General features: G+C 38.5%; 1 protein-coding gene across 3 annotated transcripts in view; it reads right to left on the reverse strand.

The window, feature by feature from the left end:
* TMC1 (transmembrane channel like 1) overlaps positions 1–23536 on the reverse strand; it is a 202054-nt gene that overhangs the window by 119689 nt on the left and 58829 nt on the right. For all 3 annotated transcript variants that reach the window (XM_036239376.1, XM_036239377.1, XM_036239375.1), the window contains one exon: positions 483–645. In XM_036239376.1, coding sequence (XP_036095269.1) covers positions 483–498 — 16 coding nt within the window. In that variant the 5' untranslated portion in view covers positions 499–645. The remainder of the gene's footprint in view (positions 1–482; positions 646–23536) is intronic.

The following is a 23536-nucleotide window of genomic DNA, read 5'->3' on the forward strand; positions in this document are numbered from 1 at the left end:
CCAAGAGCTTTTTAAGTCTCTTTTCTTCAGTTGCTCTACCTAATCCTGTTTCCTCTCCTTTTCAATTTTACATAATTCAGACTACATTTAATTCGCAAACCGAAGGAGAACAGGTCTCCTTCACAGAGCTGTTCCACACAGCAACCTGACAGTAGGTCACTGCTATGCACTGTACCCTGAATTTTAGTGGCCGTACTGGAATCTCAGTGTATTTTTGTTTGCCCCCATTGTCTTCTTAAATGAAAGAAAAGTAAGTTGAGCATTACCGTTGGGTGAAATCATATGTACATTAAAGAAAAAAAGTTGATGAAATACTGTACCCTTCCCAATTTCTTAAGAAACAAAGGAACTCTAACCACAGTAAAATAGAAAGGGGAAAGCCCCAAAGAGGGAGCAAAAATTGTGGAAATTAGAACTTTCCAAAGTGCCTAATCTCTAAGGAAGGTAAAATATTCTACAATCAGGTCTTTATTTTGAAATACCTTTCTTGGGTGGCATCCTGAAGGTGTCTTGTCAGAACGCCTCAGCCACCGGCTGACTTGGAGAAGGATGACAGGTTGAAGAGGCAAATGTTTCAGGCTTGGTCCAGCACTTCCACACACTTCTGCCTGTTGCTGAAAGTGCGCCCCGGTGCCATTTCACAGTCTGAAATATAAGAAGGTACTAATTTCCTCACCATTAAATTTTCATGAATGTTTAGTTTACCATTTAGGGATGGAGTACTCAGGTCAAAAGGGCTATATTTGGGGCTTATGTTTGAAATAAAACTAAACTGATCATGTAAGTCCTATTCAAAGCAAAATCTGGCTTCATCCCACTCTGTATGTGTTTGCTCATCTCCTTTTAAATGCCTTCCATTATAGGGCTTTATCCTAATTACATACACTGAGGGTAGTGTAAGTGAGTGTGCTCTTAGAAAGGTGAGAAATACTGACCACTAAGTATACTTGGTAAGGTAAATGAGTAAATAAAGAAGATACTCTTACACCTGGAGTTCCAGTTTAGGTAGTAAAGTTACAGAGCATTTAGTTTAGCAATCAGTCTCCAGTGTGGGGAAACCTGGAAACATTATATTGATTTCCTCGCCCTCTCTGAAAATAAAACTTGCTATTTTCTGGGAAAAAGTGCTATTTTCTGGGAAAATTTTTAAAGCTTTTTTTTCTGTTAAAACTTCTCATAGGAAAGTAATAATCTTTTCCTTTAATGATAAACAGAAAGTATTTCCATCATTAAAAGAGACAAAAAGCGCTGAAATTTAATGTTGCAAAATTGTAGGCTTTTTGAGAGTGAGGACACTGGCATTCTCTGGTTACTTTGGTGATAGCCACTGACCTTGGCCAGGAAGCAGTGTTTTGAAATGGATCCTGGTGGCACACTTACACCAGAGCAGCTTTAGCTTCACAAATGGATTTGTGCACAGATCAGACCCTCCTAGATTATAAAGGCTAGTACATAGATTTTAGCCAAAGTAATATGGTTTTATGACTTAAACCAAAGCTCTATAAGGCTGATGGTCACCAAGTTTTTTTTCTATTTGGACATTACATCTTAACTGTAATAGATAAATTGGATATAGCTGGTATAAATACTTATTTTTAAAGATGCCCAGAGTGGTCCTTTAAGTTGAGAATTTATAAAGAGATTAAGAAGTTTTGTTGCAAATCATTGAACCTATAATTTAAAGTGAGAATAATATGTAATTTAATTTACATTAATTTAAATATAAATATACAAAATTAAACACTATTCTGACAAAAACTGTAATAAACACATGAATAAATTAACAGAAAATGTTCAAGCCTTTTATCCAGAAAATTATGAAAACAAAACTAAATGAACATTAAAGACAGAAGATTTAAGAGAAAAAAATAGAATTCAACTACATTAAAATAAGAAATTTCTCTTTATCAAGATACTTCAAAGAAACTTTAAAAAGTAGAAGATATTTACAACTCACATAGCTATCAACAATAAGATATGCATCCCAAGGGGAAAAAAGACAAAAGATTTGAACAAATACTTCATACATGAAGATATAAAATGACATGTAACCCAAGGAAAAAATGAACAAAAACATAAATAGTAATTTCACAGAAGAGGGAACACAGAGCAAACAGACATAAAAAGAAAGGCCTAATCTCACCTATAGGAACACAGATTAAGGCGACTAGCAGTACGAATATGTTGGTTCAAAACCAGGGGAGCTCCCCAGCTGAAATCTGAAACTGGCCCCCATTAATGGAGGGCAAGGAGAGACAGAGAAAGATGCAGAGCACTCCATATTAGTAGGTGGCAGATTTAACAAGCAAGGGAACTTATACACAAGGCTTGTCTTGGGAAGCAACAAGACTAGGAGGTCTCCGCACTGCCCACCAGAATCTTAAAAATGTATATATAGAGGCCTTAATGGGTTCAGTCACATATGGTCTCAATAACACATTACTATCTCAAGGCTGTGTCCTTGAGGCACTTCTGATATGGGGAAAGAAGGCAGAATGTACATTCCAAGGACAGGGGAGGGGGTAAGGAGCCTCCAGTTACCTAGACTGCCTGGGTCCAGCTTGAGGGTCAACCAGCAGTCATGTCTTCCTGATGATCTCTGCCAATACTCTACCCTCATGACTGGCTCTTACAATCTTACATGTCCCCAGTTCCCACAATGCGCCCTGAGCAAGGGGTTTCATTAGCCTGGAGGCAGTTCATTGGCTGCTATCTGGCTGCACTAGAGGTAGATACCATAGCAGCAATGTAGGCACACAAGAGAAACCACAGATTAAGATAATGATTCCCAAAGCAAGTAACAATTTTTTCCACCAAGAGCCCCACTGATTTATTAAATTCCAGGCTGGGGGTCAGATCACTCAGGCCATTCACTCGTATCCTCCTATGCTTTAATAAAGATGATACATTAGCAGACTCGTCAGGTATAAACACAACATTCTGCTTAGATAATGGCACAAGCGCCTCCTTCCAAGGCAGTAATAATGTCCAAGGCCATCCTACTTTGGAGGACAGCTTTCCCCTCTAGAGACACCTCAGTGTTCACTAAGGACAGGCTTTGCCAACTGTTGGGTGATTATAGTAAAGGGCTTCTGGGTGTCCTATAATGTTCTCCAGGACAATGGAGAGAACAAAGACTGGCAGATGATCAACTATGCCAGTGAAAAACAGAATGTGACCATCTGGATTTGAGGAGAGGGAGGGAGGCAACTTTTGTTACTAGGGGTGGATTCTCCCTGCACCCAAGGAAAACCCAGGGTGCAGCAGCCCAGCAACCTAGATGAAAGCCATGGTCAAAAATGTGTGCCACACAACTCTTAGGTCCCATCTGGAGCTACCCGATAAATACGTTCATAGTTCAACCAGCCCGCCAGTTCCAAACCAGTTGCTCCCCTTTACTGTGATCAAATGACTACACGGTTCCAGTGATATTCATCATATATCCCTGATACAGTTGGGTTGGTTCTGTTTAGAGTGGTGTTTTGCACCCAGCATAGGGGTACAAGAGTGTTCAGATGTCCGTAACCCATTGTAAGCCACATGAACCACTCCCTAATCTGAGGATAGCCACTGCTCATGACTCTGGTGGTGGTATTTTTAGGATCCTTCTAGTCAACAGTTTGATGGGCTGCCTGTGTAATTTGGTTGACAGAAAAAAAAAAAAAAAACAGGTTTGGAGATCAATCGTGGCAATATCAGGTAAATCAAGAGACTAGTCCTAACTTGTTCTTCCTTAATGTACTGCTTCAGGGTTTTCCAGTCCCCTTCCTAAAAGTGGTGATACCCACCATAACAACCCGATGAGCTAGAGAGGGGCAGCTGCCCACATACCCAAAAAGTGGATTGATTCCTTAACCAAGCATATGAGTGGGCCTACTGCAGAAAGGGATTTCATCAAGTTCCCATCCCATGAATAGACACTGAAGGAGCAGCTTAAGTCTAAGGTTGAAAAGAGAGATATTAGTAGGAACTTGTATGGAAGGTTCTTCATTTTCTATAAGAATTACACTTGTAGCCTGACCCTTAGCTATTAATGTGGCTGCAGCTTTAGGACCTGGTTGTGCATATCACATGTGTTGGCTGGGGAAGGCAGCACTATCAGGAGTGAGAAGATGGTCTGCGGTGGAATATGCTAGACTGAAACCACCACATTTTCCCCCTCTTCCAATAATGTATGTTCCAGTCCAGGTATAATGCATTTCAATAGGTCCAGTCTGCAGCAGGACAGTGAGATCCCAGGGGAAACTGAGTATCTCTCCCTCACCCAGGGCGTGAAGTAACTCATGAATCCAGGTGGGAGGTCCAATTGTAAATTCCAGTAGATAAAATCTCTGTTGGTGAATTCTGCCTCTGGGTAAGAGTGATCAAACCCGTGCTGAGGGGAAATGCCAACTGGACACCCCAGCAAATAGTGATAACTCTCAATATAAATTCCCTGGCATGAGGTATAAGGAAATAAGATAGAGTATCCAAGAACCTCACCGAGTGGGCTTTGCATACTCTGCCCATAGTCCTTCCAACAGCCTGGTATGGCCAGTAGTAAAGTAAGGTGGCTCATGGTGGATGCTCATGTAGTATCGCAAATTAAACATCCATGCAGCTGTGCCCAACGTTGCCACCATCTCAGGTACCTTGGCCGTGGTCCTAGGAGTGTACCATGCTATTCTGGGCTTAGCAAGTGTTTTTTTTTTTTTTTTTTTTTTTTTTCAGTATACCCTGGCTGCTGAGTCACAAGATCAATTTGCCCTCACATGGGAGGGGCAAGAATGGACCCTTCAAGTGCTTCCCCAAGGCTATCTGCACAGCCCTGCAGTATGTCATGAGATGGTAGATGGAGATCTGTTTCTGTCTCCTTCCCCAAAATGGGCCCATTACACTGATGACATCATGTTGATGTGTGAAGACTTGTCCCCGCTGTGGGACACTCTGTAGATTTGTCTGGAACATCTGTGAGCAAAAGAATGGGCAGTGAACCCACAGAAATTTCAAGGAACAGGCACTGCCATAAAGTTGCTGGGAGTCATCTGGTTGTGTGAGATGGGTATTTCACAGATGCCGTTGTTGACAAGGTGCAAGCTTATTCAATTCCTGATCATGCAAAAGAGGTACAAGATTTTGTAGGGATTGGGAGTTTTTGTAGGACTTTTATTCCCCACCTAGCACAGTACCTCCATCCCTTATATCACCTAGAAAAGAAAGGACACATATGGAACTGGGGATCAGAACACCAAGTCACCTTTGAGAAGGCAAAAATATTAGTGAAGCAGATTAAAGCTCTGGGACTCTCCCAAGCAGGACTACCATTTGAGTTAGATATGGCTGCGACTCTGGAAAGTAAGAGGCAACAGGAGGAGAGAGTACATTAGGGCTTTGGTCCCGAATCTGGAAGGGGCAGAAATCTGTTGTACTCCTTAGAGCAACAGCTCCTACCAGTGGACACAGTGTTCCTCTAGGTAGAACCTTTCACGAAGGAGCAGCATATCATGATAAGAGCTTCCCTTCCTATCAAATGGTGGATTGAGAATATTTACATCAAATCACCTCTGCCATGGCTCAGACTCCCACTTTGACTAAGTGGCATGCCTGTTTGCAGGTGCACCCTCTCCACTAGCTCACTCTCTCTAGAAATGCAGGTGCTTCTAGGCCCTGTAAAGTACGTAGATCTTCTGAATGCCCCAGCTCTTATTCCTGTGTTGGTCCCTGCAGCCTGCAGAGTGGGAATAGTGAAAATTCCCTCTGATGTCGGTATACAGGTGGGTAGTGTTGGGGCAACCAATTCACACTGGCTGTTAAGCCCCACACTTGCACCACCTGGATGGAAACAGAAACAAACTGCAGCACTCAGTGAGCTGAACTCAGAGTGGTTTGGCTGATAATCACTCATGAACACTGGCAGTTAACCCTTTGCACTGATAGTTGGGCTATTTTAAAGGAATGATTAGCTTTATAACTTGAACAATGGGGAACCAAGGGATAGATGATTGTGCATAAGCCCTTGTGGAGTCAGAATATGTGGAAGGACATTTGGGTTCACCTGCCAGAGCCTGAGGCAATCCTCATTGTTTTCCACATCCTGGCTCGTAAGGCACTGACATCCCCTGGCGATCAGGAGGCTGGTGCCCTAGCCTGGGTATGAACTCGAGCTACTGACCCTTCAGTAGATATAGTCAGTTGAATGCTTAGAAAGAGCAGCCACCACAGTGCCTGGGTGGAATGACGCATTCCAAAGGATTGCCCTTGAGATGTAGTGACTTGGTTAGTACAGTAACAGCATGTCCTGTGTGTTCTAAACAGTGCCCAAAAGCAATGCCCATAGGAGATTGGAGCTATCCACCAGAGTTCCCAACCAGCGAAGGGTTGGCAAATTGATTATATTGTCCCCCTCTTTTTGAATAAAGTTTCTAAGTATGCCCTAGTTTGTGTGAGCACCACATCTGGCCTAATACAAACTTTCCCTGTCACCACACAAACCAGGCTTCTACCAATAAGGAATTATAGAAACTCAGTGCGATGAATGAATGCCCTTGCCAAATAGACAGTTATTATGGGTCACATTTTAAATGTGATTGGCAAGCCTGAACCAAAGAACATAATGCCAAATGGTGATTACGTCTCTCCTATAAACTATAGGCAGCAGGGCTGGTTGAAAGGAAAAATGGAATATCAAAGCAGCAGATTAAATTATGAACAAGTAAAACCACTTTGACTGGGTGGACCAAAGTATTATTCCAGGTTTTCACACATCCAAATGATCAACCGGTAGGGCCTATCACCCCATATGCCAGAATGGGGAACCATGCCAGGACAGCCAACCCTGTAAAGACAGCCCCTGCCCCTACCTCTCACAGTGGGTCAATGTGCTAAGCTCTATCATCATTAATTTTTTTAGACTTTCCCTCTTGAGTTCTATGAGGGCAGAGACACCTCATCTTTGACCTAGATTCCATATCGTTTGTCATTGTGCCTCGAAGAAATCTCAGCAAATAGTACTTTGAATATAGACAGTACTGAATAATAAACATAGCTGCCTTCTTAGTAATACAACTCAGTGTCATTCTCAGTAATTGTCATGACAGAAGCAGATTGTTTACATGGGAAAAATATAAGATTCAGAGTCAGCCAAACCTTGGTTCAAACTTCTAGCTCTGTCACTAACCAGTTCAGTGTCCTTGGAATAATTACCTCATGTCTTTGACATTCCATTGAAACAAATGATGATCTTAAAATATATGTTATAAGATTGTTTGTTTAACTTCAATGATATAGTGACTATATAAAAAGAATCTGGCATATAGTAGTGGCTCAATAAATAGTAAAGATTTCTCTAGTTATTGCTATATATTTCCATTGTACTTCCATTCCATGTATATTTCTATCGCATGTATGTTTCCATTATAATAAATATTTAAAAATTCAAAAGATTTGATTCCTATGTATGTATTTTTCTTTGAATCATCAAGGCCAAGAGACAAAGTCAACTATACTACCCATATTCTTGATGCCTAGGCAGGATATTATATTAAAATAAATCTTAGAAAAGAATTCTAATCATAGTGTAAAAAAAAAAAAAAAAGCCTCTATTTTCCAAAGGCAAGGGAAATAAGGTAAAATAAGAACAAACTATTGCTTAATTTTTTTTGTTTGTTTGCCCCATTAATACTATCACTGAAGGTATTTGGGGACCTGAATTTACTATAAATAAAAGCCCTCATATTCCTGATGGCAGAAGAACTTTTGGAACATGCTCTACTTTTCATTTCTAAAAATATATTCACTAAAGAAGCATGTGAATCTTCCCAGTTGAAAATCTGATTTAAACTACTGGTACGTTCTGCACTAGTGTACATGTGTGCACGCATGCGGGCACACACACATGGGCAGGCGCTCACACACCTGAAATGCTCTAAGTCTCAGCTTCTCCTGTTTATCACACACGCGAGATTCATACGTGCCTTCTGCGTGCCTTCCTTGAGGCTAAAGGCATTTGCACCCATCTGCTAACCAGATGAACCCAGACAAAAAGTCACAAAGACTACACAAGTGAGGATGACACAAGTATTTGTGCAGAACAAATGTGCCAAGATTTTTTTCCTTCTATCCTTACCAGAAACCCCATCGTTAATTGTTTTTAAGTCCCACGTGCTGCAGTTTACCTTTCGATGACTGCTCAGACCATCTCCTCCAGGACTTTGTGTTCTCAGGCCTCATTCCATGCAAGTCCACCTGATTAAATGTAGAATGTGAAGCCCCTAGTAAGTGCTAAGCACAAAATAGCATGCTCAATACATAAGGGTTTTGTTTCTACCTTTCTCAAAGCCTGCTGAGCTCTCACGAGATCATCTTCCACACCCCACAGTTCCTCCCACAGAAAATTAAAGTTATTGCCCCAGGCAGGGCTTCTCAGATGTTGAGAAACGCCCAAGAACTTTTTATTTTAGGGGTTTATGGCATCCAAAAATATAAAGAAATGCCAAAAAAAAAAGTTTTTTAAACTAATAGGACATTTTAAACTTCATATCTAACAAAAGAATGTTTCTAAGTACAGTACACTCCGCAGTGCTATTTACAAGGAAACTATAGGATTTGTAAAAAGATGCTGCAGCCAGTGTAGCCCAGGAATGGAACAGGAGTTTAAAATGCAGGCCACATATCATCTTGCAAATCTTGGTTGTGTTTTGTCTGTGCATAAAGCCTCTTTTGGAAGTGACATTTGAAATATAAATTTCATGTTCTTTGAAATGTAAACTCTTCATGTGAAGGCCTTTTCCCCATCCTCGTCCTAGTGCTTGCCTCCATGCAGGTACGAAAACGAAACCACAAGCAAATAATGAAGGAGATGGGGTAAGATTCTCCCTGAAAAGAGATGGGAAAGAGGTTTAAAGGAACCTTTAGAGGCTATTACGGCAAAATCTACTCACAGGTTGAACTGAGAAAAATTCCTCTCTACAACCCCCTAGCAACTCATTCACTGTTGCCAAGGAGGGCTTGACCCCCACTTGGATAAGCAGAGAACCATGCCAGCCTTCCTTGACAATCAGGCCAATGAATTAGCAGGCTATGACTAAAATAATTTTCCCCAGACTTCCCTGGCAAAAGTAAGCTATTCCTCCTGCAGAGATGCCTCAAGAGTTTATAATTTTAAACTGAGATTGTTTTTCTGAAATAATTACAAGGCACCAATGAACACTGTACACTGGGTACTATTTTAAATGGTGAACTATTTTAATTGCAAGAGAAATAAACATTAAGAGATATAAAGTGATTATAACAATACACACACAGAGTAATATATTTATAACTGGAAACTTCAGCTTAAAGTATAACACTAAATATATACCAGAAAATGATCTATTTATGTTATTGTGGAATTATATGTCTCAAGATATGATGTGATTGTTTTACGGGTTACTGAATTATAGAAAAAGAAATATATACAGACAAATGGTATGGAGATAGCCAACATGATGTAGTATTGGTACCCTCCTTCTAATCTCTTCCCTCCTTTACTCTGCATTCTAGTTTCTGCTCCCATCACTGACCAGTCCACAATTTCCCTGAAACTCCTTTTTCCAACAATGCAAAATCATCATTACTAAATCCAAGGAACACTTTTCGGTCTTTGTCTTACTTGATCTCCCTCCATTGTATTTGAGTCTGGAGAACAAGCCTTCTTTATGCACACTCTAATTCTTGACTTCTTTGAAATAATCTCTCTTGCTTGTCATCTAATTATCTTGCCCGCTTCTCTCAGTCTCCCTGAAAATAATTCTTTCTTCTTGATCCCTTCAATGTTGTTATTAAAGGTGCTGTTGTAGGTTCTTTTTTTCCTCCTCAATATGCATTATCTCTCTGGTGACTTCATCCATTCAAATGACTTCAAGTGCTTTCTCCCTGCTAATGAACTTCCTAATCTATACCTCCACTCTCCAGAATTCTCTCCTGAGCTCCAGACCTGTAGAGCCAACTGTCTACCAGACATCTATACCAGTTATCCATTATTAAATCCAACTTGTTTAACTACAAGTGTGTTCCTAGTGGGCTTTGATCGTAGGGCACAGACAGCTCCCAGAACAAGTGTCTACAGAAAAGCTAACGTGGTCTTCTCTAAACTAGCCTTGTATGTCATATAGCATCACTTCTGCCACATTCTGTTTTTCAAAATTGTCACAAAGCTCCATCCAGATTCAAGGGGGAGTTGATGAAGTCTCTACCTCTTAATTGAAAGAATGTCCAAGAATTTGCAAACGTGTTTTAAAACCACCACAATATCTCTATTCAGATGCCCCCAAACGTAGTCAACAGTCCTCATTTCCAATATCAAACTCATGACCTACTCTGCGCTTATATGCCTCTTGGTAATATCTACTCAGTCTTGCCTGTTCCCAGGATTTAACTACCTCCTCTCCAGGTCACCCTCACCACTGTTCAATCATCTCATTCTTCACAAAGTTCGTCTTGTAGGGTAAATGCATTTGAGCCACACATAGGTGCTATAGTCAGAACACACTGCAAGTGAGTGATGGATTTGGGCAGCAACACCACATGTGGCTACTCCCTATGGTCCATGGGCAGCTGCCACACTGCTACCTACAAACCACCAATGATGGAGGAAATAACTCAGTCTTGGTGCACAACTGAGTTGATGTAATTTACTAGCTCTGGCCAGAAACAGACTACTATTCAATTATATCCCCACTTAGCATGGCCTCAAAGAAGAAAGGGAAAGGGAAATCTTATTGGGCAAAACGATGAGTGACACACTTGGTTGTCCACTTCAAATGCACACTAGCTTTTAAGCAGTAGTGAATATCTTGACAATTTAGATAGAAACATGGAAGAAAAAAAATATGTGGAGATCAGAGAAAAGAAAGTCTGGAAGAGAGGTATGTGGAAGAACCTATGGGAATGAACACAAAGCAGATTTCACATTGGTACCCGCCCAAGAGCATCCGCTACAGAGAAGAGTCTCAACAACCACATGTATGGAATGATCCATCCTGTGACTCTTAGCTAGCCTCCCTTTTCAAGCACCCCAGTGCCTATGCAACAAGCCCATAAATGGCACCCATAGTACTGAATAGAGGCTATGCATCTTCCAACAATTTGGGTTCCTGCTTACAAAAGATGATCTGGATACTTCTGCTGGTGAATTCCCAAGCTGTCAGCAGCAGAGCCTAAGCCAAGCCCTTGATATTGTACCATTCCTCAGGGAACTTGCTAAGCCACCTGGTAGAATATTAATTATATAAGAACCATCTATCTTACAGAAGATAGCAATTGGCCCTACCAGAATCAACACATGCTCTGGATATGTGTGTGCCTTCTCTTCTTACAGTGCTTCTACCAGCACCACTATCCAAGGTGTCAAGTGTCACAGAAAGCTTCATCAGTATGGTGTCCCTTACAATATTACCTAAAGCCAAGTTACCATTTTACAGCAAGAAGAGCAGTAATGTGCTCATTACCATAGGAGTCACTGGTTTTGCCATTTAGCTTATAGCCCAGAAGTTCCAAGAATGATGAAATAAACTGTTAAAGGCTCAGTTAAAGCATCATCTTGGAGACAAAATCATGTGGGGCCAGGTATTGTTCTTCGGGATGTGACACATGCACAAAACTAATCCCTGATGCATGGCTTTCTCTCCAGTAGCTAAAATGCATGGGTCCAGGGTGGACATACAAGGGGTAAACGTAGAATTGACACCTATACAGAGTGATATTTCTACCGAGAAACACATTAATTTTCTCACCGAACTGAAAGCTGCAATTATCAACTGGTTACTTTTGGTTCCACAAGCCAGTGGACCAACAAGCAAAGAAAGGAATTAATATACTGGCAGGGACTGAAGATCATGAGCTCCTTAGGAAGCTAGGACTGCTGCACAATAGGAGCAAGTCTAAAACCCCAGGAATAGACTGAGGCACCTATCGGTACTTCTGCATCCGGTGACGCTAGCAAAAGGACAATCGCAGCAAGTGTGAGCCAACAAGGAAGAGGTAGAAAAGATCCTCTCAAACCAGGGTCCAGGTTACTTCACCAAGCAAGCAACTGATAATCAAAACAATTTTATTCCATTATATGAACGTATCCTCATTTATTTAACTAGTTCTTTATTATATTGTTAAGCTTTTAACTTCTGTAACAGTCAAGGCAATTGGGAGATAGAAACCATGATAGTTATTTGAACAGAGAAAATTTAATACTTCAAAACTTAACTATCAAAAATGGTAAAAGAGAGCTCTAAAGGGTCTAGACATCACAAATTAAAAGAGCAGCTACTACCTCTAGGCTGAGGAAAAGAGATAATAAAGGATCCATGGACCAGAAGAAGCCCTCCTGGCCCCAAGGTCGAGATTCAAACCCTTCAAAGGAGATGTGGCTACCACAGGGAGCCTGAAGTAGCAAAGAAACTTGACTAAGGGCACAAGCTGACATTAGTCTGTAAAAGCAGTTCATCATCACTGGTGGGTGTGGATGGGTGGGTGGGAGCTGGTTTGTAGGAGTGATCTACCTTTTCTGGTTGGGCCAGAGTTAGTCAGTAGAAGCGGCCCACCATTGCTGGTGGGTACAGAGTAGCTGAAGCTGCTCAGAAGTGGCTAATAGGGAGAAATGGCCTGAGGGTGAAGCTCAAGCTCCTCTGTAAGACTGCCGGACTCTCATAGCGTATATATGGAGGACTGGAACCTGGAAGAAAAGCCTTTTCTTGTAAATATTGCATTACAGTGTCTTCTACTAATAAAACTGAATATCCTGCCAGCTGACAAAAGAAATTTTTATAGGACTCAGCTACAGTAGCACAAAGCAAGGCAAAGAAGGGTATATTTGGAGCTTAGAAACAATAAACTAATAACTGGTACCTTGCAAGTTTTTATTGTTATAACTAAAACTATTATCAACACTTACATAATTCTTCACAAATATCCTATAATTATTTTCCTTAGGTTAAATTCTGAGAAGTGGGATTACCTAGTCAAAAGATTCAAACATTTTTAAAACTTTGGATATATAATAATAAAACTTCTCCATACAGCTGCACAAATTTATGTTCCCTCTGGTAGAATATAAATATATGAAGAATAAGCACAAAGTAGGCTGTTCTAGGAGGTTGATGTGCTGGAACAAATCCTTAGACAGTGAGTGATCTTAGCTAACTGTTCAGCCTAGCTAGCTCCTGTTCTCTACTTTATTTTCTGTGGAGTCTTTCTCTAAAGTTATTTTGGTTTGTTTATTAAAAGGGCTATTAAAGAAGGGATAAAACTAGAGTTCTAATAGTTGGACAAACCTTTTAAAATGAAACATAATATCTAATTCTTGAAAGCAATCTGATTCAAGGAAGCCAAGAGCCTTTTGCACATTTTGGAATTAAGGACTTGGAAAATATTCAAGACGTCTCCTCACTAGTGTCAAGGTTCTCCTCTGATACACTAACTTGCGGGGTTGTTGTTAAGGTCGTTAATAACACGTGAAAGGCATACAGGAGGAGGTGATAAACAGTAGTTTTATTTCCTGAGAGCACTATTAAATTGCCAAGCATATATATTTTTCATTTTGCCAAAATTGTTTTCATTACGGATGTAAATATGCTCCTCATGTCCAAGCAAAAATGTGTTACAGTAAAGCATTATGCTCTGATGACTATTAGTTACAGATTTGATGGTATTTCTTCTCAGCTCCTTAACAAATACCATTTGTCTTTTTTAACTGCTTTCACTGCAATAAAATCTTAGTGCAATGAACAGAAGTGGAAAGGAACAGATATTGTATGATCTTTGCATTGTCTTTGTTCTCAATACACTTAATTTGTATTACCATCCAGGTACTTTTCCTACCTATATTGTAATAAGACATTTACTTTGTGTCTTTATCCTAAAAATGCTCCAATATTTAGTATTGTGTTTCACATGTGTTAAGTTCCTTAAAAATCAGAGACTGCAAACACAAATGCTTTCGCAGGCCGGGAATATATTATAAATTAATGAAGCAAGAATAATTCAAAATAATAGAAATCCATGGAGACATACAAAATTGGAGAAAGCATACCCCATTTAAAGACATTTATACAAAATAAAATTAAATTAAATAATAAAATAAAACAAAAAATATTGCTAGGGAAATAATCTATAAGCTACATTAGACTCTAAGACAGTTCTTTTATGACATGTATAAATCTTGGCTGAACTGAATTACAAGCTGAAATAATGTTAAGAAAAAAACTAAACATGGACAAAAAAAAAAAATCAGGACTCAGGTACGAACCAGAAGTTCCACTGATTCTAGCTCAGTCTTTATAACCCCTCAATCTCTCTATGTCTTCCTTCAGCTTCCATAATGCCAATACCTCCTTGTTCTTCTTCATATCATTCTCCCCAATGCAGTACATTTGAGGCCTTTATTTTTTCATTATGGTAAAACTTGCAAAACACAAAATATACCATTTTAAGCATTTTAGAGTGTGAAATTCAATGGCATTTAGTACATTCACAATGTTTTGCAACTGTCACCATACTCTAGTTTCAGGACATTTTCATCATCCCAAAAGGAGACCCTATCCATTTAGCGATCCCTTCCCATACTCCTCTCCTTGGCCCCTGGCAACCACTAGTTTGCTTTCTTTGAGAGCTTTATTTTTGTTTTCCCTTGCACACTCGATTCAGTCAGCATCCAAAGAAAATCAGAGCAGAACTCACAGCTGATAAGGTAGGAAATCAGACAGAGTTAGCACAAATTAAAGCTCTCGGTCATGCTCGCTGGATTCAAAGTTAGGGTAGAAGGGGGAAAACTAGTGACGGACCCTTTCCCTTTCCTGCATCTGGCAAAAGAGCCCATCGCCCTACCCTGAATGAAAAGATGTGACAGGTTTCCTATTCTCTCAGTTTTTAACTGCATTTTACTTTATTCTATCTAGTTTTCTTGTTCAATTCTAAAACAAATATGTTCTAAATTGCATCTTTTTTTAATACAATAAATTTGAAGATCCAAGACTAATGAGATCATTTCCATATAGAGGTTTCTTTCCTGGTCTCCATTTGGGTGTTTCTCTTCTTTGTTCTCCAAACTGTGGCTGACTAAACTCTGTTGCCCTTGCAAATATTTTTGCTTTATGCTTCAACTCAGCTGAAAATGAGTTTAATATGCCAGTTGTAAACACCCACACACTCCCTACTGTGCCAAAGCACTTTTCTTGGCTGCATCAGGATTGTCAATTGACGATATCAGTCTCATTGGGAATTACGTGGGGCATTCTGGAGAAGGACCATTCTCCAAGGCCAAATTTCTCTAAAATGGTGAATTGCCTGCTAGTTACACCAATGTACCGAAAATAGATCTTGAGGTGCGACTTAGTCACTATAAATATACACTGACCAGACTAGATTCTTAGAGCTCATTCTTTTAGTCACTTAGTATCTGTCCATGATAAATTTACCTGTACCCAACTGGGCCACTTTTCTCTGAGTATAGGAAATAAGCACAAAGCTTGTGCACATAAATGGAAGATCCAGTAAACTTCAAAAGAATACAAATATAATTTTAAAAGTATAACCATATTTTCTACTTTTGACTTTTTCCTTTCCTTTGCTTGGTAAAGATGGCCTTAGCCTAGTCATTTTATTTTTTTGGGGTCTTCTTTGCACATCTATGAAAATAAAAAAAAAAAGTTGAACTAGATCAGGACTTTCCTACCCAGAGTATTAAATCTCTGAATGCAGGCATCATCTATAGCCTGAAAAATATCTTTCCATTCATATGCTATCATTTGTAAAAATTTCATTTTTTTGTTTAATAAATATTTGTTAAATAGTATCTCGTGTATTAAAATCATAAAATTATGCATGCTAACTATAGAAAATTGAAAAATAAAGAGAAGATAAAATAAAATTGCCTGTAATCCCACCACACAGATACAGTGGCTATTCACGTTTCACTGTATATTCATCCAGTCTTCTTTCTATGCATATTTATATATATTATTTTTAGCAAATTGAAATATACTGTAGGCATATTTTACAACTTGTTTTACTTAATGATGTTTTATAAAGTGTATTTTCCCAACTACTTTTCTACAGCAAGGTTTAAATGACATTCCTATATATGAGTACATGTTATTTGTGAAGGTTTAGGTTTTTTCTAATATTTCATCATTTTTAACAATGCTACTATGAACGTCTGTGGTAGAATTACAGTGATAGCATTGTGAATGAAGACTTGTTATTCTTAATAATGTTCAAATTATTACATCTCTGGAGATGAGAGCCCCTACTTAAAAAGTGGCTCCTAAATTCTTTTGATAAACTCTTAGTCTTCATAGCTTCCCTGCTTTCCAGTACAATCACTATTCCAGGCACCTTTTGTATATGTTCTGCCCTTATATCTGAAATGAGCCAATTATTTAATAGTCAATTGTGTTCTTCTTCTAAAGGTAGAAAAAATTAAACACTTCACAGAAGAACAAATAGAACAATTTAACCTAAATTGTTTTCTCCATATCTCTTTCTCGAATTCTTTTAGTCTTAGTTACATTATTATATCATCTGCTTAGTTGTGTCATTTGACAGAACAATTTACTTGTATTCTACAATTTACTGAGATTAAGCTAATGTCTTTAGACTGTACTGAGATATCCCAGGCCCCTTGGTTCAGGCTACTAGGCAAGCCAACTCCGAGGAGCATGATTAACCTTTCCTTATTCTCTGGGAAACCTTGGGGTTTACCCTTAAGGTTTCAACTAATGAGATGAGGTCCATACCCATTATGGAGAATAATCAGTTTTACTCAAAGTCTACCAACTTAAATGTTAATCAGTTCTCCAAACTACCTTCCCAGGAATATCCAGCCTAATATTTGATCAAACAACTGGGCACAGTACCCTAGCCAAATTGACACAACATTAACCATTATGTGTACACATCTATATTTATATAAATACATGTTTCTATAGATACATATGTACACACACACGAACACACACCTTCATGCTCTTTGTAGATAAATAATATAGCTTACAATTCATGTCTTTCTATCTTTCTATCCTTACTATTCTTTCTGTTTAACTTAAGAATCTATCCTGGAGATTACTCCTGGTAGTGTATAGGAATAGTCCTCAATTCCTCTCTCAGCTGCACAATATTCCATTATATGGTTATAACATCATGAGCTCACACAGACCCTATTGGTGGACATTTGAGTTTCTCCTACTCTTTTGGTCTTACAAATAATTCTGTAGTGAGTAGCATCACATGCAATTATTTTCATATAATATCATTTTGTAGAATACATGTAAATGCCTGTTTACATGTATGTTCAGTTAACGTATCTGAAACATCAAGCTGCCATTGAGTGAGGGTCTAAGAAAATCTCTAACACTTAAAAGGAGTCATCATTCAAGACTATCAAGAATTTTTCATGCCTAAGAAAAAAATGTATGAAGAGTTCTTAAAGTAAAAAAATCCTCTATCTCGCTAAATTTTACTTAATTTTGTATATTATGTTACTTAAACATATAATATAAAATGATATATAAACTACTTATGATAGTAGTTATTATATAATAACGAAACTAAACAAATTTACAAACTCAAAGCAAACATACCTATATTGCTAATAATGTTGAATTTAACAACATTAATTTAACTCAATGGATGATAATGTCTTTTATAAAATGGAGCCATTCCTTTCATTATGAATATTGTAGTGATTTGGGAGAAGGAGAGGAGAGGTTCTTTGAAATTTGGTTCACCCATTCTCCTAAGCCCTTTTCATGGTTTGATTCTTTCATCACCGAACTCTATTCAAATGACTGTGAAAATTGCAGCACAACAGCCCCATTCCATCATTTAGCCTCAATTACACATGAGGTTGACTTCTGTTCTTATTTGGCAATTGCAAACATATGGCTTAGTACTAACACAACCCCCTTTGTATGTCAGTACTAGGCTCTGAGGTTTAGTTTGATGATCATAAACATTATAAATAAATCCTGATTATATCCGAATATATATGAACATACATATATATGTATATACACATACACACATATTTTCATTTTTACTTCCCCCGGTGATTCATATCTAGTAAGAATAGAGCTGATATTCAAATCCAGATAGTCCTTTTCCACTAAATCACCCAGACTAAAACGAGCCAGTGGTTTCTCAGGACTTGGGGAAATGAAGGCGGAAATGGTTGTGACTCTTTGGAAGAGAAAGATCTGGGATTTGAATCCAGATAATTGTAGAGCAGCTCTACTGTTAACTAGTCTTGTGAATTTGGACATGTCCCCGAACCTCTTTGGATTTCAAATGAGGAAGCTTTAAAGGGCTCTAGCCATGATCTAATCTAGCTCCCTCACATTACAGAGGGCTGAATTAGATCATGGCTAGAGTTTTTACAGTTCTAAAATTCTGTGAATTTTCTATGCTAGCAAAACATCCCTTTTATGATAAATAAATCACTTAAGCAACATTCTCCCTTTTTGCTGTGGAATTTCTTATTCCATCTAAGCATCAAGCAATAGAGTCAAAGAAGAACTGGAAAATTATTTTGAGAATTTGGGAAGTGCTATTATAAATAATTTAATGGAATGACTATTTTATTGAAGTATATGGTTTCTAATAATCTACACACTATCTTAGAATTGCCATGGTAGAGTCGAAAAGACATTTTAAAAACCACTCAGTACAATCCCTCACTTTACTGATGCTAGTTATGTGATTTCCCCAAGAAAACATTGTATTAAAGACAGTTTTATTACCTGGGTTTTTTAAGATCTAGCATACCAGAATGCCTTCAAAATTATCTTCTCATATTTACCACCAAAAATACAGAAAAGGAAAGCAGTATAAGAAAATGGTTAAGTGTAGGCTGTGAAATTAAATTGCCTGGGTGCAAATTCCAACGTCACCACTTACTGTGGGATTTTGAGCCAATTATGTAATCTCTTCCTGCCTCAGTTTTTTTTTTTTTCATTTGTGAAATTAGGGTTAGAATAATTGCATCTATCTCCAATTTATCAGGAGCATTAAAACAGTAATCCATGTAAACTGTACAGATTATTGCCTGGCACATAGAAAATAATATTAGCTAGGATTAAGGTCAGATTGTGTATTTAATACATTGGCTAAACTTGGTTTGACTGCACTTCTTTCACTGGTAGTCAGGATTGGAATTATTCTAAAATGATCTTTCAAAGATTGTCGATCTATGTTAGATTATGATAAAAGTGTCCGCTAGAAAAAAAAAATCAACTCTAAAATTAATTTTAAGTAGGATGGACTCAGCTACAGAGCTGTTTTCCATTGTAACACATGGAAGTCAAGTTATTCCCTTGAAAACCCTGCGAAAAGGACTCCAAATCACATACAAGTAATGTTTCATGCACTATTCTCCAAATTTTTGTCCCCCATTAAGTAGTCAATGATTTGAGTTTTGCCAGTGTATAGACATTGCTTTGACATCACCATATTTAACTGACAGCAATTAAATCTATTTAACACACTGTGTATGAATTTCAAAAGGCCTTTATGACTATTTATCTCATCTTTATGGACCTTTAAACTTAATAGCTTTGGTTGCAATAAAGGAGTGATTTTCAAAAGTTAAGCATCTCTTCAAGGCCACTGCCAGGCTGTTCAATTGATCAAATTATGATGTCACTCAGACACAGACCTCCATGTGTCCTTGCTCTTCAGCTTATCTACTAATTAACAATATGTGTGTTAGGGGTGAGGGGAGGTGGGGGAGAAGCAGACATGGTCTCCTGTCATTAACAAGAACATTAGTCAAAAGAAATATCAGTTCAGTTTAGGGAATATAAATGCTACAGTTTTGTTCTAGTTCAAGGGTTTTAGGAGAATATACAGGTTCATTTAAAACTCAAAGCACAATAACCCGTGTTGGAGCTATCCATTTCTCTCCTTCCCCTTCTGAAATGTTAAGGTACCCAGTTTTCAACACAGAGCCTCAGAAGATTATAATCAAAAGAACTACCTCAGAGGCACATTCCCCAACGTACTTTTCTAACTATTCATTTTCCCAGCTGTCATTCTTCCTCCCTCTCGCCACTAATAAAATGTCTCAGTCTCTCCCAACTCCTGGGACTGTAACAGAGTAAAATGCTCTATTATTCTTTGACTCCATCTTGTTCAGTCCTGCGTTGTCTTATATATAGGCATGCTAATCGTATATAGGCATGCTAATCATTAGAGGAATTTCGCTTGTGGCTTGAGTTTTACAAAAATAGCTCTCCCCATTTCCCCTTCCTTTACATAAAAGAAGCCTGGATTCTATACTTTCTTAAGATGGATTTGAGGTACCACTAGGGCTTCAATCTTCTCGGCACCTTCTCAGTCAATAAATCTTTCCTTACTTCAAACTCTACCATTTTGAGTTTTGGCATTTGGAAGCATCAGGCACACAGATTTTGAACTGGTAACAAGACCTTCATTAATCCTGTCTAATTACACTAGCCCACACCACCCACACACCACACACAAAGAAAACACGCCCCACTTCAGTATTCCAATGTTTCTCATGTTCAGCTATTCATCCCCCACCCCATCAAGCACTCACCATATATTCCTATATCATATTCGTATTTATTCTATTGGACAAAATGTGATTCTTTCACTAGGTAATCCTTTATCTTAATGAGTAAATCTAGGAAGACACAGCTTCAGGATGCTAGACGGACATAATTCTGTTAAAAGAGGCATTAACGTTTTGACTATCCATCCAAAAGACACTTAGAGAACAAAGAGTAAGTTAAGATAGATTAATATGACTAATGATTTGAGAGGTGAAAAAAAATTGATGAGGAAACCATCACATTCCCTAATAAATGCATCACATCTCACTTTTCTAAGTACTATAAATGATGTTAAAATTAGAGCTAGGAAAAAAAAAATTCTGCCAATCCTAATTGCTATAAAATTCTGTGATTTTTTTTTTCTTTCCACTAAGCCACAGTGACATGATGAACAAACTGGCAATCTCCTTAACGTCTCTGAGACCAGGATTTCTCAACCTCAGCACTATTTGATATTTTAAGCAGGATAATTCTTTGTTGTGGAGGGCTGCCCTGTGTATTGCAGAACATTTGGCAGTATTCCTGGAGTCTACCCGGTAGATGCCAGTAATACCCCTCCTCCAGTTGCGATAATCAAAAATGTCACCAAACATTGCCAAACATTGCCTAGGGGCAAACTTTTCCCAGATTGGGAACCAGTCTCAAAGATTAAACAGAAGACTGCTTGTCCTAGATCAGGGAGTCAATAAACAACAACGCATAGGCCAAAAGAAAAACCCATTGCCTATCTGTGTAAATAAAGTATAACTGGAACAGAACCATACTCATTCACTTACTTGTCTACAGCTGCTTTTCACTAAAACTGCAGAGTTGAGTAGTGGTGACCAAGATTGTATGACCCGTAAACCCAAAAATATTTACTATCTGGCTCTTTAGAAAAAAAAAAAAAATATGTGCCAACCCTTGTCCTAGTCTACTGGTTTCAAACATTTTTCAGTGATGACAAGTTTTTATAATGAAATCTTACATAAAACTTGTGTCAGACAGAGTCCAGATGGTACATTCAACTTGGGTAATTTGAGGAAGTAAAACATATGCAGAATAATTTTTGTAGGCATTTTCAAAGGTGTGGCAGAGTATAGAGAAATCAAAGGACCAAAAATGGAAGAGGACCAAGATGACCCTGTAGGAAGGGGAGCTAGAAGGATTAATACCTCCCTCACAGCTTCCCACCTTCTGAAATCACACTAGTGTTCCCCAGTGGCCTAGTCTAACCAGAAACAGGAGGGCAAGACATCCCACTGAAATGGTACTTATAAGTCAGTCTCCTAAGTCACAGAGCAGAGCATAGAAAGGTGGAGAGTAGAACTGGGGAGCAAACAGGAGATGCCCAGCATAAAGCCCTAATATCTAAAACTAATCAAAGCAAAGCTCCTGTGATAGTTAGTGGGAGAAGGTATTGAAATCAGCCCAGGTTGGCCTTATCTCTGACCCACTAACCGAAGTTGAAACTGGGAACAGTTTGAAAATTGTGTCCTAAATCCTGATTTGGCCTTCTGACTTCATTTATCTTTTTCCGAAATGAGATACCATTGTTGGATAGAGCAATGTTGTCTTTTTCTAACAAACTGCAATCCTTAAACCCTTTTCTACCATTCGAACCTTCAACCTCAAGTACTAGACATGTCCCCAACCCTCCCTGCACTCTGATGCTCTGCTCATGTCCTCAAGCTTTTAAACATTGATAGAAAAAAATTAAGTACCCTAATTACTGAACCTACCACAATGTCATAATATGAGACAACAGGAGCCTAATACAGTTTGCTCAGCTTCCCATGAGTTTCAGCACTTAACTAAAACTGCCTTGACTATCCTAATCACCAAAGTTGATAGCCTTTTCCCCAAACCTCATCGACCTTATCTGCTCTGCAGCAAAAGATCTCGCCATCACTCTTGATTTACTTCTTCCTCTGTCTTCCACAGCACCATATATTCTAGGATTGTACATTTGAACTGAAGCATATTGGGCATCAATGTTTCCTTCTTGACAGTGACATTATAATTATAGGAAGCTTTATTACCAAGTGATGATGGCCTTTTCTCTTATTATATTCTAAGATCAAAGTTTTAAAACTAAACATGGCATTGCCATGAACAGAGGAGATACTTTATGCTTAGCTTCAGAACATAAAATTCTTTCTGACCTAATATATCCATTAAAGGTGTGTGTGTGTGTCTGTGTGTGTGTATGTGTGTGTGAAAGAAAGAGAGAGAGAGAGGGAAAGAGAGAGAGAGAGAGAGAGAATGAATTTGCTGGACCTATACATACAGAGCTATGATAGAGAGAGGTGAACAGGCAAAGAGCCAGTAAAATAACAATAAAAAAATCCCTGGCATGTGGTCAGGCATGAAGCTGTAGCTTAGGCCTTCAATGACCCCAGCAATGAGTTAATAAGCTAAAGAAGGATGTGTCCATTTTAGATGTTCACAGGCCAAAGCACTTGAAACAAAGTGATTTACATGAATAAGTTCCCCTGAGCCAGGATCATACTCTTGTTGCCCAAGATGGCTTAAATATTTAGCAGAGCCATCCGAACTATTGAAAAATCAATCTAAAAACTCTCACGACCACCTCCATACACAGTATTATAAATTCCATTGAAAAAAATGAAAATTAAATGACCTATAGTGGGTGACAAATTATTCTTCCTCCTATCACCTTTCATGAAGAGCTAGAAAATAAACAGAAGATGTTCTTTATCTTTATTATGAGTCAGCAGATATAGCAATTTTTCTATAGTCAGAAGCGTTCATTGGGGAGGAAGTAAATTTCTACCTAAAAATATGAATGTTTTCCCAAAGAATGTTTATATCAGAATAAGGCAATATTAGTCCCAAAACACATGAATAAAATGTTCCTAGAATTCCAAAGTTTCGGAATAGGTGGCATCCCTGAGAGGAATTTACCAACAGGAAAATCACAGCAATTCACTAGCGTGTGTAATATTGAGTTCAGT

Source organism: Rousettus aegyptiacus, unplaced genomic scaffold, assembly GCF_014176215.1.
Source record: "Rousettus aegyptiacus isolate mRouAeg1 unplaced genomic scaffold, mRouAeg1.p scaffold_m13_p_3, whole genome shotgun sequence".
Classification (NCBI taxonomy): Eukaryota; Metazoa; Chordata; class Mammalia; order Chiroptera; family Pteropodidae; genus Rousettus; species Rousettus aegyptiacus.